This window comes from Anabrus simplex, chromosome 1, assembly GCF_040414725.1.
Source record: "Anabrus simplex isolate iqAnaSimp1 chromosome 1, ASM4041472v1, whole genome shotgun sequence".
Classification (NCBI taxonomy): domain Eukaryota; kingdom Metazoa; phylum Arthropoda; class Insecta; order Orthoptera; family Tettigoniidae; genus Anabrus; species Anabrus simplex.
In genome coordinates, this window is record NC_090265.1 from 1,279,412,714 (window position 1) to 1,279,433,370 (window position 20,657).

Genomic DNA, 20,657 nt, shown 5'->3' on the forward strand with positions numbered 1-20,657 from the left:
GATGAGGGCATAGTAACGAGAAGTAAAACGTTAGTAAGTTAGAGGATAGTGTGTGTGTTTGTTAATTGTATTTGAATGAAATGAATAGTGAATAGTGAAGGTAAGATAGGTTATGAATAAGAGGTTGACTTGGTGGTATGAGATGGATGAACGGAGTAGTGGTGGCTAAGTGTGATTATGCTAAGAGTGATTTTAATTAAGTATATTTGAATTGTTATGCTAAGAGTGATTATTATTTGAAATGAATAGTGAATTTCATGTGGAGTTTGGATAAAAACGGATTGGTGGTTGTTAAGTGTGATTATGCTAAGAGTGATTATAGAAGTAGATTTGAATTATAAGCGAATGTAAGAGTGATTATTAATGCCCGGATTTCCATACAAATGCATGTTTTTAAATAAGCTAGCTACAATTCTCAAACGTTGCATATGTTCCTTTTATGACTTGACAGTTCCAAATAACTGTTCTCTTTCCCTGCATGTTTGCATGTTTTGGCCTTTTTAGGAGAAAATTAATGCATAATGCATATTTTGAAGTTTCAGGGTTTAATAGCGAATATTTGGACTTTTATTGCATAATATGACTTATTTTCTCACTTTGGCGCTTATATAATCTTAACTTGCAATATAATGCCTTTTATGAATGTTGTTATCAAAATTTGGGACCGTTTTACCACGTTATACAGTACGTATATTATTGAGAGACTCAGAGAATGTATCCCTGGCATCCTACCTGACAACGAAAGTTAGTACATACGGTACAGTAGAACTCCTATAAACCGTCTCCCCTGAACCAATTAACGAAACATTGACGAAAGCCCTAAGACCACACGTTGATCTTGAAATTTCAACTTTGTAATCCAGATGGCTTTGGAAGAATAAAAATTCTTCATTTTTGAATCTTTACCTCAATTTAACCTCGTAAGATGCGGAATGCTTTAAAACTCTGTTTTATTTAACCTCTAAAACATAAATATCGAAGACATAAAAGACAATGTGAAATTTCAACTTTGGACACCTTCAAATAGCACCGGACTGAGCCAGGATCGAACCTGCTAAGTTGGGCTCAGAAGCCCAGCGCTCTACCGTCCGATCTACTCAGCCTGGATTTCTTTATATTCTTCTTCTTCTTCTTCTATGTATGAGTAATTAATTTTGTCGGGTAAACACCAATAAGATATCCGAGATCTATTGCACGCCGGCATTGTACGACAAGGAGTGCCGAACGGACTTCTTTATGCCGTTCAAAAATCCGACTACCTTTACCGGGTTTCAACCTGTTATCCTGAAATCCAAAGACCTACACTCTACCACTGATCTACATAGGGGGCTAATGCGAGTGATATTTGTTATATTCTATTTTTCCCAAGAGATAGATTTTCTGAAAGGTATAAAGTGGCAGGGAGCGATTCCGCCAGATGGAAATATACGAGTAGTAAGCAGTCTGGCCTATGCTGACGACTTGGTCTTAATGACAGATTGTGCTGAAAGCCTGCAGTATAATATCCCGGAACTTGAAAATAGGTGCAATGAGTATGGTATTTAGCCTTTCGAAGACTAAACTGATGTCAGTAGGTAAGAAATCCAAGAGAATTGAATGTCAGATTGATGATACAAAGCTGGAACAGGTAGATAATTTGAAGTATTTAGGATGTGTGTTCTCCCAGGATGGTAATACTGTAAGTGAGATTGAATCAGGGTGTAGTAAAGGTAATGCAGTGAGCTCGCAGTTGCGATCAACAGTATTTTGTACCGAGCTCGATAGCTGCAGTCGCTTAAGTGCGGCTAGTATCCAGTATTCGGGAGATAGCAGGTTCGAACCCCACTGTCGGCAGCCCTGAAAATGGTTTTCCGTGGTTTCCCATTTTCACACCAGGCAAATGCTGGGGCTGTACCTTAATTAAGGCCACGGCTGCTTCCTTCCCAGTCCTAGCCCTTTCCTGTCCCATCGTCGCCGTAAGACCTATCTGTGTCGGTGCGACGTAAAGCAAGTAGGAAAAAAAAAACAGTATTTTGTAAGAAGGAAGTCAGCTCTCGGACGAAACTATCTTTACATCGGTCTGTTTTCAGACCAACTTTGCTTTACGGGAGCGAAAGGTGGGTGGACTCAGGATATATCTTATGCATAAGTTAGAAGTAGCAGACATGAAGGTAGCGAGAATGATTGCTGGTACAAACAGGTGGGAACAATGACAGGAGGGTACTCGGAATGAGGAGATAAAGGCTAAGTTATGAATGAACTCGATGGATGAAGCTGTGCGCGCATAAACCAGCTTCGGTGGTGGGGTCATGTGAGGCGAATGGAGGAGTATAGGTTACCTAGGAGAATAATGGACTCTGTTATGCAGGGTAAGAGAAGCAGAGGAAGACCACGACGACGACGGTTAGACTCAGTTTACAGATAAGAGGTATCGAATTAAATGATGCCGCGGCATTAGTTGCTAATAGAGGTTTGTGGCGACGTTTAGTTAATTCACAAAGGTTTGCAGACTGAACTGTGAAAGGCATAACGGTCTATAATGATGTATGTATGTATGTATGTATGTATGTATGTATGTATGTATGTATGTATGTATGACAGATTCGATGGGAGCCCCAGAGCGAAGATGAAATACCCTTCTACACATCAGTTTCGTACGTTTATCTGATTAGACAGAAAAGTCGCTTGTTACCTCCATTGGCGGAGAGAAAATCACTCTGTCCTACCGGTGTTTGGCAGATAAGATCTGATCCGCCCACACTGCTGGGTCATGGAAAAAGAAAAAGTAATTTAGCACCTTTTAAGATATTGTTTTTTAGAATTTAGGAAAGCTGAAAAATTAAAATTTGTAGTACAGGAGCCAAGGGATGTAGTATCTGAATCGAGTATTGGGCTTCTTAGTCCTCGTAGTTTGACTGGCTGAGGGAAATCTGAGATTTCCTCATTCTTATTAGTTCTGGATTTGTTGATTTGGGATATTAAGATCCCGCTGAATTTTGTGATACGACTTGTACCACGACGAGCCGTTGCGAAACACCTGAAGTGACCACATCGGCGTGATCTCTTGACAGAGTGAAGTCAGTCATATTGTGGGGTTGAGGACGCAATGCTCCCGCTCTAGCGCTGTCGTTGTAATGCGTGGTCTATATTTCATCTCCAGGTTAACACTCTGTTAAGTTTAACCATGCTCACCCATGGCAGGTCCCTGTTGCGACAGTTATATTTATGCCAGCGATACGTTCTTATAGTATTACACATGACTACAGCAACACGCATGGGGAATGTTGCAAGCTTCGGACTGGATAGTGCTCGACTGACTTGTAAAAGACAAACAGATACCATTATTTGAAACTGCGAAAAGGCACTTCCTAATATTCCTTTATCTGTCATGGAGGAGCTGCTCTTAGGTATTTACTTCACATCAGTAAGTAACTTACAGAAGACATATTTCTTATGTTCACGACAGGACATTATTGAAAGAAAAATTTCACATCTTGATTATGAAATAAAGATACTACAAAATTATAATTCATGCCGTAAATAACGTTAATAGTCCGCCTCTGTGGTGTAGTGGTTAGTGTGATTAGCTGCCACCCCCGGAGACCCGGGTTCCATTCCCGGCTCTGCCACGAAATTTGAAAAGTGGTACGAGGGCTGGAACGGGGTCTACTCAGCCTCGGGGGGTCAACTGAGTAGAGGTGGGTTCGATTCCCACCTCAGCCATCCTGGAAGTTGTTTTCCGTGGTTTCCCACTTCTCCTCCAGGCAAATGCCGGGATGGTACCTAACTTAAGGCCCCGGCCGCTTCCTTTCCTCTTCTTTGTCTATCCCTTCCAGTCTTCCCATCCCCCACCAAGGCCCCTGTTCAGTATAGCAGGTGAGGCCGTCTGGGCGAGGTACTGATCATTCTCTCCAGTTGTATCCCCCGATCCGCTGTCTGAAGCTCCAGGACACTGCCCTTGAGGCGGTAGAGGTGGGATCCCTCGCTAAGTCCGAGGGAAAAAGCCAACCCTGGACAATAAACAGATTAAGAAAGGAAGAAAGAAATAACGTTAATAAATCCATTTTCTATTTTGATTTACAATCAATTTCATTGTAGACCTATTCATTGCATGTAAATGTTGCCGTTAATACCGTTTTGTCATTAATTTGAGTAGTCTTTTACTTTCTGTTCTCAAGATGGCAAGTTCGATCCTGGCTGAGGATGCGGCACTTGAGGGTGTTAAAATACCCGCGTCGTTAGTTCCGACATGTTATATAACTCTTCGCAAGTCAAATATTTCGATTCCTCGGCGTCTGTGAAGACCGTTAGTAGTTAAAATATTTAAACTTTATGGCTTCCAGGTATGTTAGTGGGTCTATAAGGCATAGATACCACATAGCCAACTTATTTATCATCATTTCCAGGGCAATATTTACTCTAGCTCTAGTCTACCCTGCTTTTATTTTACTAGAACTAAAGAAATTCAGAGTACAGTGTGATGATGTCACAGAGCTAGTTGCTTGTTGCTTTACGTCGCACCGACACAGATAGTTCTTATGGCGACGATGGGACAGGGAAGGGCTAGGAGTGGGAAGGAAGCGGCCGTGGCCTTAATTAAGGTACAGCCCCAGCATTTGCCTGGTGTGAAAATGGGAAACCACGGAAAACCATTTTCGGGGCTGCCGACAGTGGGGTTCGAACCTACTATCTCCCGAATACTGGATACTGGCTGCACTTAAGCGACTGCAGCTATCGAGCTCGGTGATTTCACACAGCACTGTGCTGGTGGTATCAGTATACAGGATAAACAACACTGCATAAAAATTGCTTCCTTGCAGCAACTCGCTCGCACAGGAAGACTGAAGGAATGAACCAAACGGGATCGATGCATTAAGTTGACGTGACCTATTTTCAAACGTCCCTACTTTGATTTCCCATCGATGTTTAAACGCCAATCGATAATGCTCAACATTCTACTTCAAATTAAACAAAAGAAAATGACAATTAACGAACAATGGAGAAGAAAAGCTTCCTGATCCCCAAGGTAGTGCGTGCTTTATCTACATTTCATGCTAACAAAGAGGAGAATCTTGTTAAGTAAGTTCTTTCTTTGTATTTCCGTATTAATGAGGGATAAATAAGTTTGTGACTGGGCAGTCCATGGCACATTCTGTTGTTTAGTCACAGTGCAAGTATAGTTTCATTTAATATCCACGCAGATTTTACTAATAAAAACTATGCATGGGTGCTAAGTACGTACTGGAATACAGTGTATCGTTGTTGAGTCTGAAAAAGCCGCGACGTAACTCTGTCGTGGAAACACAGACTCAAGGCACATTCAGGGCCTCAACACTTTCAGAGTTCGGCTCCTTGGATGAATGGTCAGGGTAGTGCTCTTCGGTTCAGAGGGCTCCGAGTTCGAATGCGTGCTACTGCCCTGAAGATGTGTAGTCACTCGTTAATATACTCTTCATATTCCGAACCGCGAGTCAAGTTACGAAAAGAACAATGTACTCTGCAATGTAAGGTCTATGTTTTACACAGAAAAGGGACATTATTGACTTCAAAGCAGGGTCATACTCTAACAGAAAAACGCTCCCGTTTGTCAAGTGCAGAAGTTCCGAAAATTATACTGTACATAGTACCAATCTTGGGCTCTTCTTAAACTTACTCATTTTATAATCATTCAAATTAGTTCATTTACTTTGCTAATTATCTTTCTTTTTCGTAACTAGTTTAAGCTGTTTGTTAGTGTTCGTAAAATTCCGATTTTGAACTCTTCTTAGATTTCATTACTCATTTTATAATTATTGACATTAGTTCATTTACTTAGACTGCTATTTTACTATGCTTCTGTAACTGAATTGTTTGTTATTGTACATAGAATATTTATTTTGAACTCTTCATAAATTTCATTAATTATTTTATAATTCAAATTAGTTACTTTTAGCGTGCTTTTCTCTAAAACGGATTCCTTTTATTATCATTCTAAGCACTTAGAGAAGAAGGAAAACGCAGTTTGTTGCTATATAAGTACGTACTGGAATACAGTGTATCGTTGTTGAGTCTGAAAAAGCCGCTACGTAACTCTGTCGTGGAAACACAGACTCAAGGCACATTCAGGGCCTCAACACTTTCAGAGTTCGGCTCCTTGGATGAATGGCCAGGGTAGTGCTCTTCGGTTCAGAGGGCTCCGAGTTCGAATGCGTGCTACTGCCCTGAAGATGTGTCGTCACTCGTTAATATACTCTTCATATTCCGAACCGCTGTATTCTAATGCTTTATTTTGTATATTTGTTCCTTAAATTGGCGAGCCGGTTCGTGACCTTGGTCGCACTGACCGGCTCGAAGGTGTATGGGGGGTTGTTGAGGGTTGGGCTCGAGACTGGGTCCGTGTTGGTGGTTCGACAGCAAAGCCAGCGAACCCGACCGGTTCATATTAGCTGCCTCTGTGGATCCGTGGTCGAGTGTCGGCCTCCGGATCCCAAGATAGCGGGTTCAAACCCGGCAGAGGGAGTCGGATTTTTGAAGGGCGGAAAAAAGTCCATTCGATACTCCATGGCGTACAATGTCGGCATGTAAAAGATCTCTGGTGATACATTTGGTGTTTACCCGACAAAATTCATTAAATCTCAGCCATAGATGCCCAAGAGAGATCCGGTTTACTCTGTCTGCCATCTAGTGGGCCTAGAGTAAAACGGAACGTCGAAATTGACGAGCAGACAGCCAGATGGCGTCAAATCGAAATGTCTGCACACGGTAGCCATACAATAATAATAATTATTATTATTATTATTTAACTTCATATTTTATCGTTATCAGAACGTCGAACAGTTCATTCAGTAAATTTAATTTGGCTATGAAGCGTGGTTCATGTTTCATCACGCCATTTCGAAACACTGCTGTGTAGTATGGTTATCAGTACTTATCCTCTTGCAGTACGAGACGGAAGTATGCCGTGTGTCGCCACACTGCTTCGAAGCAATTCGCTGTGCCGTAACGAATGTTTCGAAACGGTCAGCAGCGCACTTCGCCGATCTCTAGTACATATCGACTGCTGTAACTAGTAAACATTTCAGGGCATTCTTGGGTGACGTGTGGAGTCAGACTACTTTCCTCTCAGGGGGTTTGGCCATTAATGACAATATTATGTATGTCTATCGCACGACAACCTCTCAAAATTCGATCAGAATTAAAAGTTAAATATTCAAGAAGATATTAATATATACTGTGGTCCAGAGCTAAGAAAATCAATATCTTAAACTTCTAACAGGATTCCCTCATATCTAAGTAAAAGTCTTTTGAGGACTTCTATCCCAGATTACCAAGATAGTGGGCAGGGTTCAGCAAGTCCCTAAAATTCTGTTGGAATGAGCAAACAAGGCAGTATACACTCGTATAAACCCACTAAGCCAAGCTGAATAAACCAGGCGGTAGCGTGCTGGCCTTCTGAGCCCAAGTTGGCGGTTTCTATTCCAGCTCACAAGTCCCATGGTGTTTGAAGGTTCTCAAATACGCCGGCCTCATATGGGTAGATTTACTGTCATGTAAGAAAACTCTTATGGGGGAAAGTTATGGCATCTCGGTGTCTCTAAAAACCGTAAAAGTAATTAGTGGAATGCAGTAGTAGTAATAGTAATAGAATAAGAGGTAGTAGTACTAATAAAACTATTAAATACATTGAGGTAAAAACGATCTATCCCCCCAAAAACTCCGATAGAATAAACTTAACATTTCACTTCCTAAGTCCCACGTATATTGGGCAGAATTTGAACTTATTATCATTAACTAAACGGTATTAATATTATTTTTAACATTTTCTTGATATTATAGAGGATACTATCTACTAGAAGACCCACGCTATCCATCAGAGAGAAAGTGAATGTATGGATGCGGACGGACGGCTTCGCTCAATGGTATTCATGATTATGTTCCAGGAATTTTCAAATTTCATCTTACAAGAAAGAGTAACAGACAAAATATCCCAATGCCACATTATATGTAGTTTTCATTTTCATTAAAAAGTCAGTTATTCGAAAATTCGTGTTGGTACTTCTCAACAGCTTTAATACATGTAGAAATTTACGGAGCAAAATTTACAGAAAGCAGAAAGATCTAAAATTACTGTACGGATACAGTAGTTGTTACGATTAAAAAGAAAATTACTCCTCTATGGATTTCTGGTCATTTAAGTGAATACTTAAATCAATGACGGAAAATTATATCAACCAAAAGTTTGGTACAAATCGCAATAGCTGTCTGTTACACACACCGAAAAGAGATGTTAATACAGGAATAATAAAAGCAATTACATCAAGTTGGGAAAGGAAATATACAAAGAATCAGGCTTATTCATCACTAGGGCTCGGATTTCCGAGATCTAAAAATGCTGGATATAGGCATGTATTTATGCCCTAAAAATACCAAAATATGACATAAAATCTTCGAAACATAACTCAAAAGATAATTATTGTCCACAATTTGCTAAGAGGACCAGGAGCAAACCGATCGCATTCTTAACATTCATTTTTACTTTCTGTTTTCCAACTTCTCGTGAAACCCTTCAAACTTCATTTCACCACAAAATATAATAATAATAATAATAATAATAATAATAATAATAATAATAATAATAATAATAATAATAAAATAATAATAATAATAATAATAATAATAATAATAATAATAATAATAATAATAATAATAATAATAATAATACTTGGAGAACGGCTTAAATAATTACAATATGGCTAAAATATGCTTTTATACCAGTTCCAATATGACTTAATAATAAATTATAATCATATCATCGTGTTCATAAAAGATAGAAAAGGGTTCAATTAATTTAATGTAGGTTTGTAAAAAGATACCCTACCCATTACACTCCAGTGAAATGAAGCACTGTATTCTATTTTTCCTTCCCCTGCTTGACTGCAAACCTTGAAAATGAAGAAAAATGTCTGTAGCTCTAAATATAACCCCGAGACAAGAGAGGAGATAAAACTCGGGGAGATGGCCAAGTGGTAGTGCTACTTCTAATTACACGTGCCTTATTAACTAGAGGAGTAACCGCCTGCCACACACTTACGTGTTTGTTGTCCCCGGGCAGCAATGGAGTGTGCGCCTGCAAACAGACAGAAACAAAACAAAGCCATTAGTGAAGAGCTCTCACACAATCAAATATTAAACTAGCAATTCTCCTCTCCTCCGTATCGATTACTTCCAGGCCTCCAAAGAATGGCAAACTGTTGTGGAGTCGAGATTCCCTTCTCATCTCAAGTGACTTCTACTGATTTCAGGGGAACATATCCTTGGAGTCTGAAAGTTAGACAGATGAAAGAGAAATGGACTACATCAAAGCTTAAAAAAAAATAAAACTGAATGAAGATAATTTATCTCTGAGATAATTATTTCATATTACTATATTTGTCATTGCACTATTTCTGAGGTGTTTTCTTCGTTTACCGACTCTTATCAGAATCAATGACTACAATTGAAGAATGCCTATTCACCGCTGTTCTCAGAAACTTGTAATAAAGTTAACTACAATTTTGCTGGATGCTACAGTAGTGTAGTTGGTTACAGCTCGATTATTCAAGATTGCGTACTTGAATGCGACTCAGTCGACTGATATTTAAGAGTACTTTAAGCGAGATAATGAAACGGACTCTTGTCAGTAAACTTATTAGCACGTCAAGAAATACTTTCGGGGACAACATATCGGCGTCTCTTACCATCGATGGTAACTGATGTGGCACTAAACATAATATCATAGTGGAGAAGTCCAGGGTAGTGAAACCTGGCAGTGAAACCCTCTATTTTGGATGTTCTAGTTTACCTTAAACTCACCGGCTGTTGTTGTTGCTGATTACAGATAATGTGATAATATGTAATATAATCGCCGTACCCTTGATCTGCTACAGGTGGCCTGTTCAGCTAGTGGCTAAAACAAATCTGTTCATGACGTAAGTTGGTACAGTGGCCAGATGGAAACAAATTTTGCTGTGAGCTTTCATTCGGGAGATATAGGATTCAAACTCCACTGTCGGCAGGCCTTAAGATGGTTTTGCGTGGCTTCCTATTTTCACGCCAGGCAAATACTGAGGCTGTATCTGAATCAAGGACATGGGCGCTTCCTTCCCACTCCCAGCCCTTTCCTATACCATCGTCGCCATAAGACCTATCTGTGACGGTGCGACGTAAAGCAACTTGTATATGTTTAAATGTTGCATCTATGTCAAACGTTAAAGTCAGATTTGAAGTGAAATATTTTTAAAGTAAGTAACAAACAGGTATAAGTGAACGGACAATTGAGTATTCTTAAGCAGTAACCAGTATCGAATATTCGATTAACGGCAACCAGTCGACACTTTAATGAACACTTAATCGTCTTGCATGCTTAATAAAGTAATACGCCTTATCATTATTCTTCTGCTAACAATTCCATACGTAGTGGTACCTGACCTCGATGCAGTCCAGGCGGGCTTCTTCTAAGACAGGATGCTCCGTCTATTCTGTTATGTTCTTGTCGTAAATTCCGCCTGAAATCCCTGGGACATCAACTACTCTCCCTTAATAATGGCATTGGTTTTACGTCCATTAACTACATGTACGCTTTACGGAGACGCCGACGTGCCAGAATTTTATCCCACATGCATTCTCTGACGTGCTGGTAAATCTACCGACACAAGGTTGCAGACGTATTATAAGCACTACAGATACCCATCCCAGTTTTGACTATTCTTTTGAAACAACTATTAAGAACCTGGATACACGACTACAAACATCATTTGAGATCACTGTGAACTGTAACGATGTCAGCTTGAAACGTTACCTGGCAGATTGGCCACACGCTGGACATATCTACATCTACACAGATGAATCAAAGGACTGTAATACAGTTGGTAGTGCGCATATTGATGTTCAGTCAGGCAGCTGTGACAATTTAAACTACCTCCGACAGCATCCATATATACTGCTGAGCTTACAGCCATTTGGGGGGCCCTCGAATACGCTGCAAATCTTCCTGGGCGGTTGTCTGTGGTGTTGTCCGATTCCAGGTCAGCACTGCAGAGTCTACAAACCATTAACTCACGGACAACAGCCTTGATTTTCGTACATGAGATTATTGGAGTGGTACATTGACTTGAAACAGAGGGGAAGAAAGTTTCATATTTGTGCTAAAAGCCCAAATGGGAATCCCAGGCAATGAGCTAGCAGACAAAGCAACACGATCTGCTGCCACTGAAGGCTTACAGACATACACTAGAGTTCCAGCATCGGATTACATTTCCTTGCTTCGTCGACGACAATTGACGGCGTGGAACAACGAGTGGCATGGTACCTTCCAACAACATGGAAAATACTATGTCACTATCCATCCAGATATTCCGAACGTACTTTGGCACCATAAGCGTCTACTCGCGCCCATTCATTAGAGCATTCGCCAGGGGCCGATGACCTTCGATGTTAGGCCCCTTAAAACAACAGGCATCATCATCATCGTCATCATCATCATCATCATCATCATCATCATCAGAATGAAATTTCATCATGGTTGTTTCCCTCAGCACCTGCACAAAATCTAAGTACTACGGTCTCCCTTCTGTTCATGTTCAGCTGATCTTTCTCGACACCAGGCCAGCCTTACACGTCGCTGTTGTGGGGTCAATGGAACACCTTCTGCAGGGACACGGGCTCGTAAACCAGCTGCACGCAGGCGATTACCAACTGTTTGTTGTGTAACGTGGGGTGCCACAGCTGCTCGAATTTGCGCTGCTGTTGCATGGGGTTCCATCCGGGCCATCCGAATGATGCGGCGATCCTCTCTCACAGTTGTCCGTCGCGCTGGGCCTGTGCCAGGTCTACGAGTGTGGGTACCTTCTTTTGACCACTGCTGCCATACACGTTGTACCGTAGATGCCTGTCGGCCAACACGTGCAGCGACAGTCCTTAGCGTTAATCCAGCCTCACACAGCCCAATTATCCGAACCCTCTCAAACGGCGACAGTTGTTGATAGCGTACTCTTTTCTGTCGTCGAGCCATGTTTGACGGGGAACGCTTCACTGCACAGACTGCAAGTCAACTACGCTACACCAGAGTCCGTATACTGGAGTTGATTACTTCGCGACCAATCACGTGGGGAGACCTGTAGCAACTATCCAATGGGTCTGAAACTTTGATCGTTTACATACCTACATGGCATCGTTCCATATCTTGAAAATCAACACAAACGAGCAATGCCTTCATTTTGTTGCAATTTCCATTTTCTTAAGTGTAATTTGTTTTACGTCGTTCCGACATTGACAGACCTCATGGCGAGGATGGGTTAGGAAAGGGCTAGGACTAGGGAGGAAGCGATCTTAGCGTTAATAAAGGAACATTCCTACCGTTCGCCCGGTGTGAAAATACTAATCCACGAAAAAACATCTTCAGGGCTACCGACAGTTGGGTTCAAATCCAATCGTTTGGTCACAGATATTTGTCTAGTATGCTTAGTTAAGAGTATATGTTCCCGCCAAGCTGTTGAGATTTTGGTATTAAAATTACTGCTTTGCCGAATCGGATATGGGTCTTTCCCCGACGAGTACGGGAAAAAAATCCTGGGAAAATCAACATTTAGCCGAATGTTAGTGCGTATGATCTAACTAAACATCTTCAGCTCAAGTGTGTATCATCTTACGGCATGCGTCTTCACACGAGCATTTATAAGATCAACCATAAGAAAAAGAAGAAAAAACAACGGCACGGAGTCTTCGAACTTTTAACCCACATCTAGCAGTCAGCCCTTTAGTCTTTTCTCGCTTATGTACATTTCAAAATGCATTTTAATTATCAAAATCCATCCACGCATAAGTTTTCATACAGCCCACTGTTGTGTACTTTAATACAGCATACTTAACAGGGGTCGACTGCTACACGATACACGCTCAGGCAGAAAGTAGAACTACTGAAAGTTTAATTTGCGTTGCACTGTGCACGGTCTGTGTGATGTCATCCGGGCGGGAGTGCACACAGAACACACCCGCATACATCAATTAGGATGGCTGAGCCATCATCGAAATTGAGGTGAGGTGAGGCAGACGGCGCATAGGTCAAACTCGTGTTCCTCCAATTAGTGTCATACATCTACTGCAAACGAGCGCTTTCACAAGAACAGCGCGCTTTTATACTCAAAAGTATATTTTTTTTCTCTTTTGTCAGTAACAGACTGAGGACTTCTGTGAAATATGAGGTACCTTAGGGGTACGGTACAAAATTTCATAACAATAACGTACACGTTACAGCAAAAATATGAAAGGCTTCGTCTTTGACCTAACAATGGTATTCAGTTTCATTTCGACTACGATGTGCGATGAGAGCTCGTGTCAAATATCCCTTTCCTGTGCCAGACGTACATTCATTGGCTCCTAATAAAAGCTACAAGAGTTCAAAACGGCGACTGTCAAATCCTGCTCGTTATTTATCCTTTCCTTGGTGCTATTTCTATATGGCTGAAAATAATAGGGCCTATTAGTTGAAAATACTGTACCTTGTCTGACCGCTCGTAGGTACTGTATCTAGTTCGCTCAGGTCCTGACGTAGTAATGCGACTAGCAATCGAGTGTTGTCAAAATATTAAAACACTATTATTACCGCAGTTAAGTTGGTGAACTGTCAACCTTTACTTCTGAGTCGAAATTTGTTCCGAAAGCATCAAAACACCATTTTGTAGTCTTTTTCAGTTTTGTCGTTTACCCCCTACCCACTATATTCCCCCCGAACCCCGGTACTCTTTGTTGTCTATAACATTTTGTAACACTCCCGCCCCACTCGTCATTCCCAGTCGCCGCTACTGGCATGGATGACATCTTCGTTGATACTGATTCTGCTAAAATCCGGGAGATAGTAGGTTCGAATCCCACTATCGGCAGCCCTGAAAATGGTTTTCCGTGGTTTCCTATTTTCACACCAGGCAAATGCTGGGGCTGTACCTTAATTAAGGCCACGGCCGCTTCCTTCCAACTCCTAGGCCTTTCCTATCCCATCGTCGCCATAAGACCTGTCTGTGTCGGTGCGACGTAAAGCCCCTAGCAAAAAAAAAAGATTCTGCTAAAGAAATTGATCAAGTAAGACGTAATCGTGCCTCCGGCTCCGACCATTAGTTCCACAACTCAAGGTTTTTGAGGTGATATTTGTTAAGATACTAGGTATGCCCGGACTGTATTTATTACTTTTGTCCTTGTCGAATTCTACTGGCTTTGTCGCACCATTCTGGAATCTGGATGATTAGATCGCCTTTCCTTTCTCTCTTGTCGATGACGATGATGAATATCCGACGAGGGCTGCCAGTCGAGGATAACATGATCGCTATTTCTAACAAGCACAACAATATCGACCAATAGTTTGAGACCTTTTCTTGAAATCAGAAATAAACAAAAATTTTCCTCTATATTACAAGCTTTATACAGGCGAGACTAAGATTTCTGTGTAATTTATTTCCAACAATTCGAATCACATGGCTATACCACGAAGCCTATAGAATCGTACAACAAGGTTGTTGTTTCGTCTAAACGACTTGAGACAATGATTATCATCCCCCATGCACGTAGTGTGTGTCGGATTCAGCCTAGTAGGTGTTTCCTTAATTAACTGGAGTTAGGATAGAGAAGGATGCAGCCATTGCCTACGTATTGTGTCATTCAGGTATTCACCTAATACTGAAGTGGGGAACTATAGGAAACCATCCCTAGGATGAGCAATCCTAAAACATTCCCCCCCCCCTCCCTCCCAGCAATGATCCTTAGTCTGAGTGCACCTCTTCCCTGTCCGTGGACGAGTCAGGAATGGAACTCTAATCAACCAGACGTAAAGCTACTAAGTAACTTTGTTTTTTTTTGCTAATTCCTTTACGTCGCACCGACACAGATATGTCTTATGGCGACGATGGGATAGGAAAGGCCTAGGAAGTGGAAGGAAGCGGCCGTGGCCTTAATTAAGGTACAGCCCCGGCATTTGCCTGGTGTGAAAATGGGAAACCACGGAAAACCATCTTCAGGGCTGCCGACAGTGGGGCTCGAACCCACTATCTCTCGATTACTGAATACTAGCCGCACTTAAGCGACTGCAGCTATCGAGCTCGGTGTCTGAGTTAAGGACTAACACTTTTCTCTAAAACTTTTCTCAGGGCACACTAATTATAAAATAATAATAATAATAATAATAATAATAATAATAATAATAATAATAATAATAATAATAATAATATCTGTCTGTTAGGTCTTTGGATCCTCAAATAGCACCACCAAAGGTTATGCGGTTATAAGGAAACCGCAGAAACCAATGGTAGCACCAAAACGAGGCGTACTAGGCAAGACGAGGAGCGAGGTAGTTCGCCATTGCTTTCCTCACTGGGTCAGAAAGTGCTATTGCAGCACGACTGACCCTATGAGCAACACATTTCATAACACGCAGATGCACTAGTCGTGCTCTGAATGCCATTACTCAGCACCACCCATACCCCAGCAGCTTCCATATTGTCACAGCCATGGATGAGACTGGGACTTTCGGTGAAAGCTACACTTTACTCTGGCCTGTGTCAAGAGATGGATACGAAAGTACTGTATCCATCAAGAAATGGCAGCAGGCAAATAATAATAATAATAATAATAATAATAATAATAATAATAATAATAATAATAATAATAATAATCTTTCTTCTTTTCTTTCTTTATCCGTTTACCCTCCAGGGTGGGTTTTCCTCTCGGACTCAGCGAGGGATCCCACCCCTACCGCCTCGAGGGCAGTGTCCTAGAGCGTGAGACTTTAGGTTGGGGTGGATCAAAATGGGAAGGAGGACCAGTACCTTGCCCAGGCGGCCTCACCTGCTATGCTGAACAGGGGCCTTGTTGGGGGATGGAAAGATTGGAAAGGATAGACAAGGAAGAGGGAAGGAAGCGGCCGTGGCCTTAGGTACCATCCCGGCATTTTCCAGGAGAAGTGGGAAACCACCGACAACCATTTCGAGGATGGCTGAGGAGGGAATCGAATGCCCCACTACTCATTTGACCTCCCGAGGCTAAGTGGACGCCGTTCCAGCCTTCGTACCACTTTTCAAATTTAGTTTTTCTAAGCACGGTCTTCTTAGTTCATAGATCCACTGTGGATCTTGTAGTAGACTTAAAAGCCATGTATCTTCGTCTATCAAATCTTACTATCAAGTGCGCTAACAAAGCTTACACCCTAATCAATGCTCATGCTCCTATTAATCAAGACAATTCCAGCAATACGGAGAAAGTTGAGAGTGGTGGTGGTGATTACTGTTTTAGAGGAGGTACAACTAGGCAACCATCCTCTATATAACACTAATCAAAGAGAAATAATGGAAGGGGTCCGACACTTCGAAAAATTAAGGTATCGGCCAAAGAATGGCAGGAGCCACGAAGAGCGTGAAAATGAACGAATCCCTAGGCCATGACTACTCTTAATACCGTCAGGGTAGGAAAATAACAAGAGTTGACCAGGTAAGGTCTGATAGGATAGATGAAAGTGAGGAGCCTGGCACAAGAAAGTGGAAGCAATGCCAGCTGACGGCCCCGTGATTGCCAACTCACGATCACAAGTTAAGAGCCCCTTGGGCCCCGTTAAGTCGCCTCTTACAACAGGCAGGGGATACCGCGGGTGTTATTCTACCTTCTGGACTAAACTAAACTAAACTCCAATCCTTCTTTTAGGTGACTTCAACGCCCGGTCAACCAACAGCAAGGGAGATGAACCTTAAAATTATGACCACTCACGTCAGAAAGAATCGTCGTTAGCGTATGTCCCGGCACTCGCACGTTAGGTAGATCATGTTGACGTCTCCCACAGCAGTTTCCGCGAGATACGGAATGTGAAAATGCTTACAGGTGCTAATTATGGTTAGAGTGCGATTTGTACCGAAGCCCAATCGTAGATTCCAAACGCAGAAGGTCCTTAGATTTCGGATCGACGAACTCATGATAAATCAAAATGCCATTCATGATTACCAGAAAGAGTTTGAGCCTGTAAAATTAGTCAAGTGGGAAGACATCCCGTTCGGGATGCTGCTAATCTAACGATCAATAACAGGGGACCGAGCTCGATAGCTGCAGTGACTTAAGTGCGGCCAGTATCCAGTATTCGGGACATAGCGGTTTCGAACCCCAATGTCGGCAGCCCTGAAGATGGTTTTCCATGGTTTCCCATTTTTACACCAGGCTATACCTTAATTAAGGCCACGGCCGCTTCCTTCCTACTCCTAGCCCATTCCTGTCCCATCGTCGCCGTAAGACCTATACGAGTCGGCGCGACGTAAAGCAACTTGTAAAACAATAAAAAAATAACAACAATAATAATAGTGAGAAAAAAGGAACACCCACGGTTGATCGAACTGTATGATATCTCGACCTCTTCAAGCCTACAATCATTGGAATGAGACAGGATAAAATTAATAATTCCTCATGCAACGTAAATTTACTGCTAAAGTGATCCATACGGCAAAACATGCTTATGAAAAGGCATAGCTTGAGACCATTGAGGAAGCCTTCACCAGGCGAGTTGGCTGTGCGGTTAGAGGTGCGCAGTTGTGAGCTTGCATCCGGGAGGTAGTGGGTTCGAATCCCAATGTGGGCATCCCTGAAGATGGTTTTCCGTTGTTTCCCACTTTCACACCATGCAAATGCTGGGGCTGTACCTTGATTAAGACCATGGTCGCTTCCTTCCCACTCCTAGGCCTGCCCTCTCCCATTGTCGCCATAAAACCTATCTGTGTCGGTGTGACGTAAAGCAAATTGTTAAAAATAAAACAAAAAACCTTCAGGACGAACAACACTCGTCATTTCTACTATACTTTCAAATCAGAATTTAACGGCCACCAAGCCAGACTGTTATATTTCCAAGACGAGAAGGGCGATCTTATTCTGAATAATCATGACAATTTTGAACGATTAGCGAAATATTTTCAGTCATTAATCAGTTGCCCTCCTCCAGCATCACTTACAATTTCTGGTCCATCCCTAATTTCACATGATTCTCTTCTTCATGATCGAAAATAAATCGCCCAAATCATTGCAACTATTGCCAACAACAGGGCATCAGACAAGGATTCCATAGTTGCCAATTTTCTAAAAATGGCTGACCCCTTTCTTTGTTGCCAAAACAGAATAACTCTTTCATGATATATGGAAATCAGAAACGATTCCTAAGGAGTGCCAATCAGCACTTATACATCCTCCCCTAAAAAAAGCAATAAAGCAGATGTGAATAAATACAGAGGCATATCTCTTCACTCGGTTGCCTACAAAATCCTGTTAGAAGTGCTTCAAAGTCGCAATGAACCTGCTATTGATCCGCAAATTAGTGAATATCAAGCTGGCTTCCACTCACTGGCACAAACTCACTACGGTGAGATAGAGAGGGCCCACACTAAAGAGAGTAAAAATTCTGAGAGCAAATACTGCCTGAGGTCAAATACAGAGCTGTGCTTTGAATTTGAGAAGCTCTCACTTGTTATGAGAAGACGCCGCCGTATGTTTGATGGCCGTCTGTCTTGAATGCCTAACAGCAGCATATCTCGAAGAAATCTTGATTTCTAAGGACTTGGAAATGTACCACTACATAGGCAACTGCAGTGAAGGAGGATCATCTGCTGTCTCAGAGACACTGGTTCAAGAAAGAAGGAAGTTTAGGGCCTGGGTACGCGATATAAAGGATCTTCCCGAGAGTGAGAAGACGACTTGGTGCAAAGTGGTTCGACAAGCGAAGAATTACATTCTCCATGAAGATGAAGGATAATGGAAATCCAGAAGGGCTGAATAAGTGTTAATCGCGGCCCTAACAGTCCGAAACAATATGTTAAAATTAATAATAATAATAATAATAATAATAATAATAATAATAATAATAATAATAATAATAATAATGGTTTCACATCTGACGAACTACTGTTACTATTTTCGGAAACACCAAAGTGCCAGAAGTTTGTGCTGTAGGAGTTCTTTCAGGTACCGGTAAATCTAACGACCTGAGGCTGATGTATTCGAGAATCTTCAAATACCACCAGACTGAGCCGGGATCGAACCCGCCAATTTCGGTTCGGAAAGACCGCACTCTCAGCCACTTAGCCCAATAATAATAATAATAATAATAATAATAATAATAATAATAATAAGGTACTTAACGTCCCAAGAACGATTTCGGATACATTGAAAAGTTGTCGAATTAATTAATGCATGTACTTGACTACTTACGACTACCCAGGCAGATCCAATACAGCAACTTCTTAACATAAAAATATTTAAAATACATACAGTAAGTTGAAATAAAATTAAAACCAAAGAAGAAGAAAATTTTAATATTACCGTCGTGACTCGGGATCAAACTTGTGATGATGATCTTGGGAGGCTTCAACATAAGCGGCTGCGTCACACACTCGATAAATTTAATGTCAATAGAGCTAGAGGGTACATCATCTTGCACAAAAACGTTACTTGTAAGGAGCCATTAGATACACCAATTTTTATGAACAGTGATCCATCAGCCATACATTTGTTCATATCATCCGATTTCTTTCCTGGAGTTCACCTCGAGCTGTGTTAAACTGTCTCTGGCTGTTTCTGTAAATCTGCAATATATTACCCTTCCGACGTACAACACACAGTCAACATAGCAGTCCTCTTTAGGATAAGATCTTCATTAATACCGACAAACATAGTCTACAAAGACTTTTGAATTAGCGAGCTTCTAATTAAATATTCGAAGGAATCAGCTAATTTTAGTGGATTATCCCCAATAGGAGAACAAGAATTCCTTGAGAGAGGCTTCATAACAGATCATCCTGTATTTACAGTCGTCGATATGTTTTCCGCAGCCTCTCTTACAGCGCATAAAGCTCTAAATGAATTCATACATATATGACTATAAACGACGCGTTAAAAGAGAGGTTTTACAGTAGCTGTAAGGGAGTCAAATTTGAGGTGATCGACCTGGGTCAAAGTAGAATGAGATTTATTCCTAGTGTCTAAGACGCTTAACAAGGAAGAAAATCTGAAACAGCACCACATATGAAGACTCAAGACAGAATTTTAGTCGTTAGTTGACGTCTATACACCTGTACAAGCAATTTAGTCCTCCTTTCACACACACTAATCCCAAAGATATCTCTAGAGCGAATTAACTCAACTACAAATCATTAATGTAAACAAGTTTGGATACAAAGCAAGTCATCGTCATCACAGTCGCAGTACCTCCATTTTTACATGGAACCCGCGGTGTAAGGACGTCACTTTTCATTTCAAAAATCGCATATGTATTGTTCGGGATTCGAACCGTTCTTGGTGAGAAGCGAATAATAATAATTTTATTTATTTATTTATTGGTATCAGAAGCAATACATCATATAAATTATTAATTTAAGAATGAGAAATAATTAGATAGGCCTTAACAGGTAAAAACATACTAGAGGTACATTCAAAGTAACAATTATATAGTTATCATATCTGACCAGAATTTGGCGAGATCTCGACCATTTGGTGTGGCCTTCACTAAATCTTGCATGGTGGAAACGAGAGGGCAGGAGTTGCAATTAAGGAGGTGCGCCATGGTTTGTTCTTATTTGCAGGCACAGAGGGTTGACTCTTCAGATAGACCCCACTTCTTCATATTGTTCTTAGATAGACCGACCCCAGACCGCAGCCTG

The 20,657-nt window shown here is 41.3% G+C and overlaps 1 protein-coding gene across 4 annotated transcripts in view; it reads right to left on the reverse strand.

The window, feature by feature from the left end:
* The window catches only part of dlg1 (discs large 1), a 961,276-nt gene that overhangs the window by 529,562 nt on the left and 411,057 nt on the right, over positions 1-20,657 (reverse strand). For all 4 annotated transcript variants that reach the window (XM_067137677.2, XM_067137678.2, XM_067137675.2 and 1 more), the window contains exon 3: positions 9,050-9,085. In XM_067137677.2, coding sequence (XP_066993778.2) covers positions 9,050-9,085 — 36 coding nt within the window. The remainder of the gene's footprint in view (positions 1-9,049; positions 9,086-20,657) is intronic.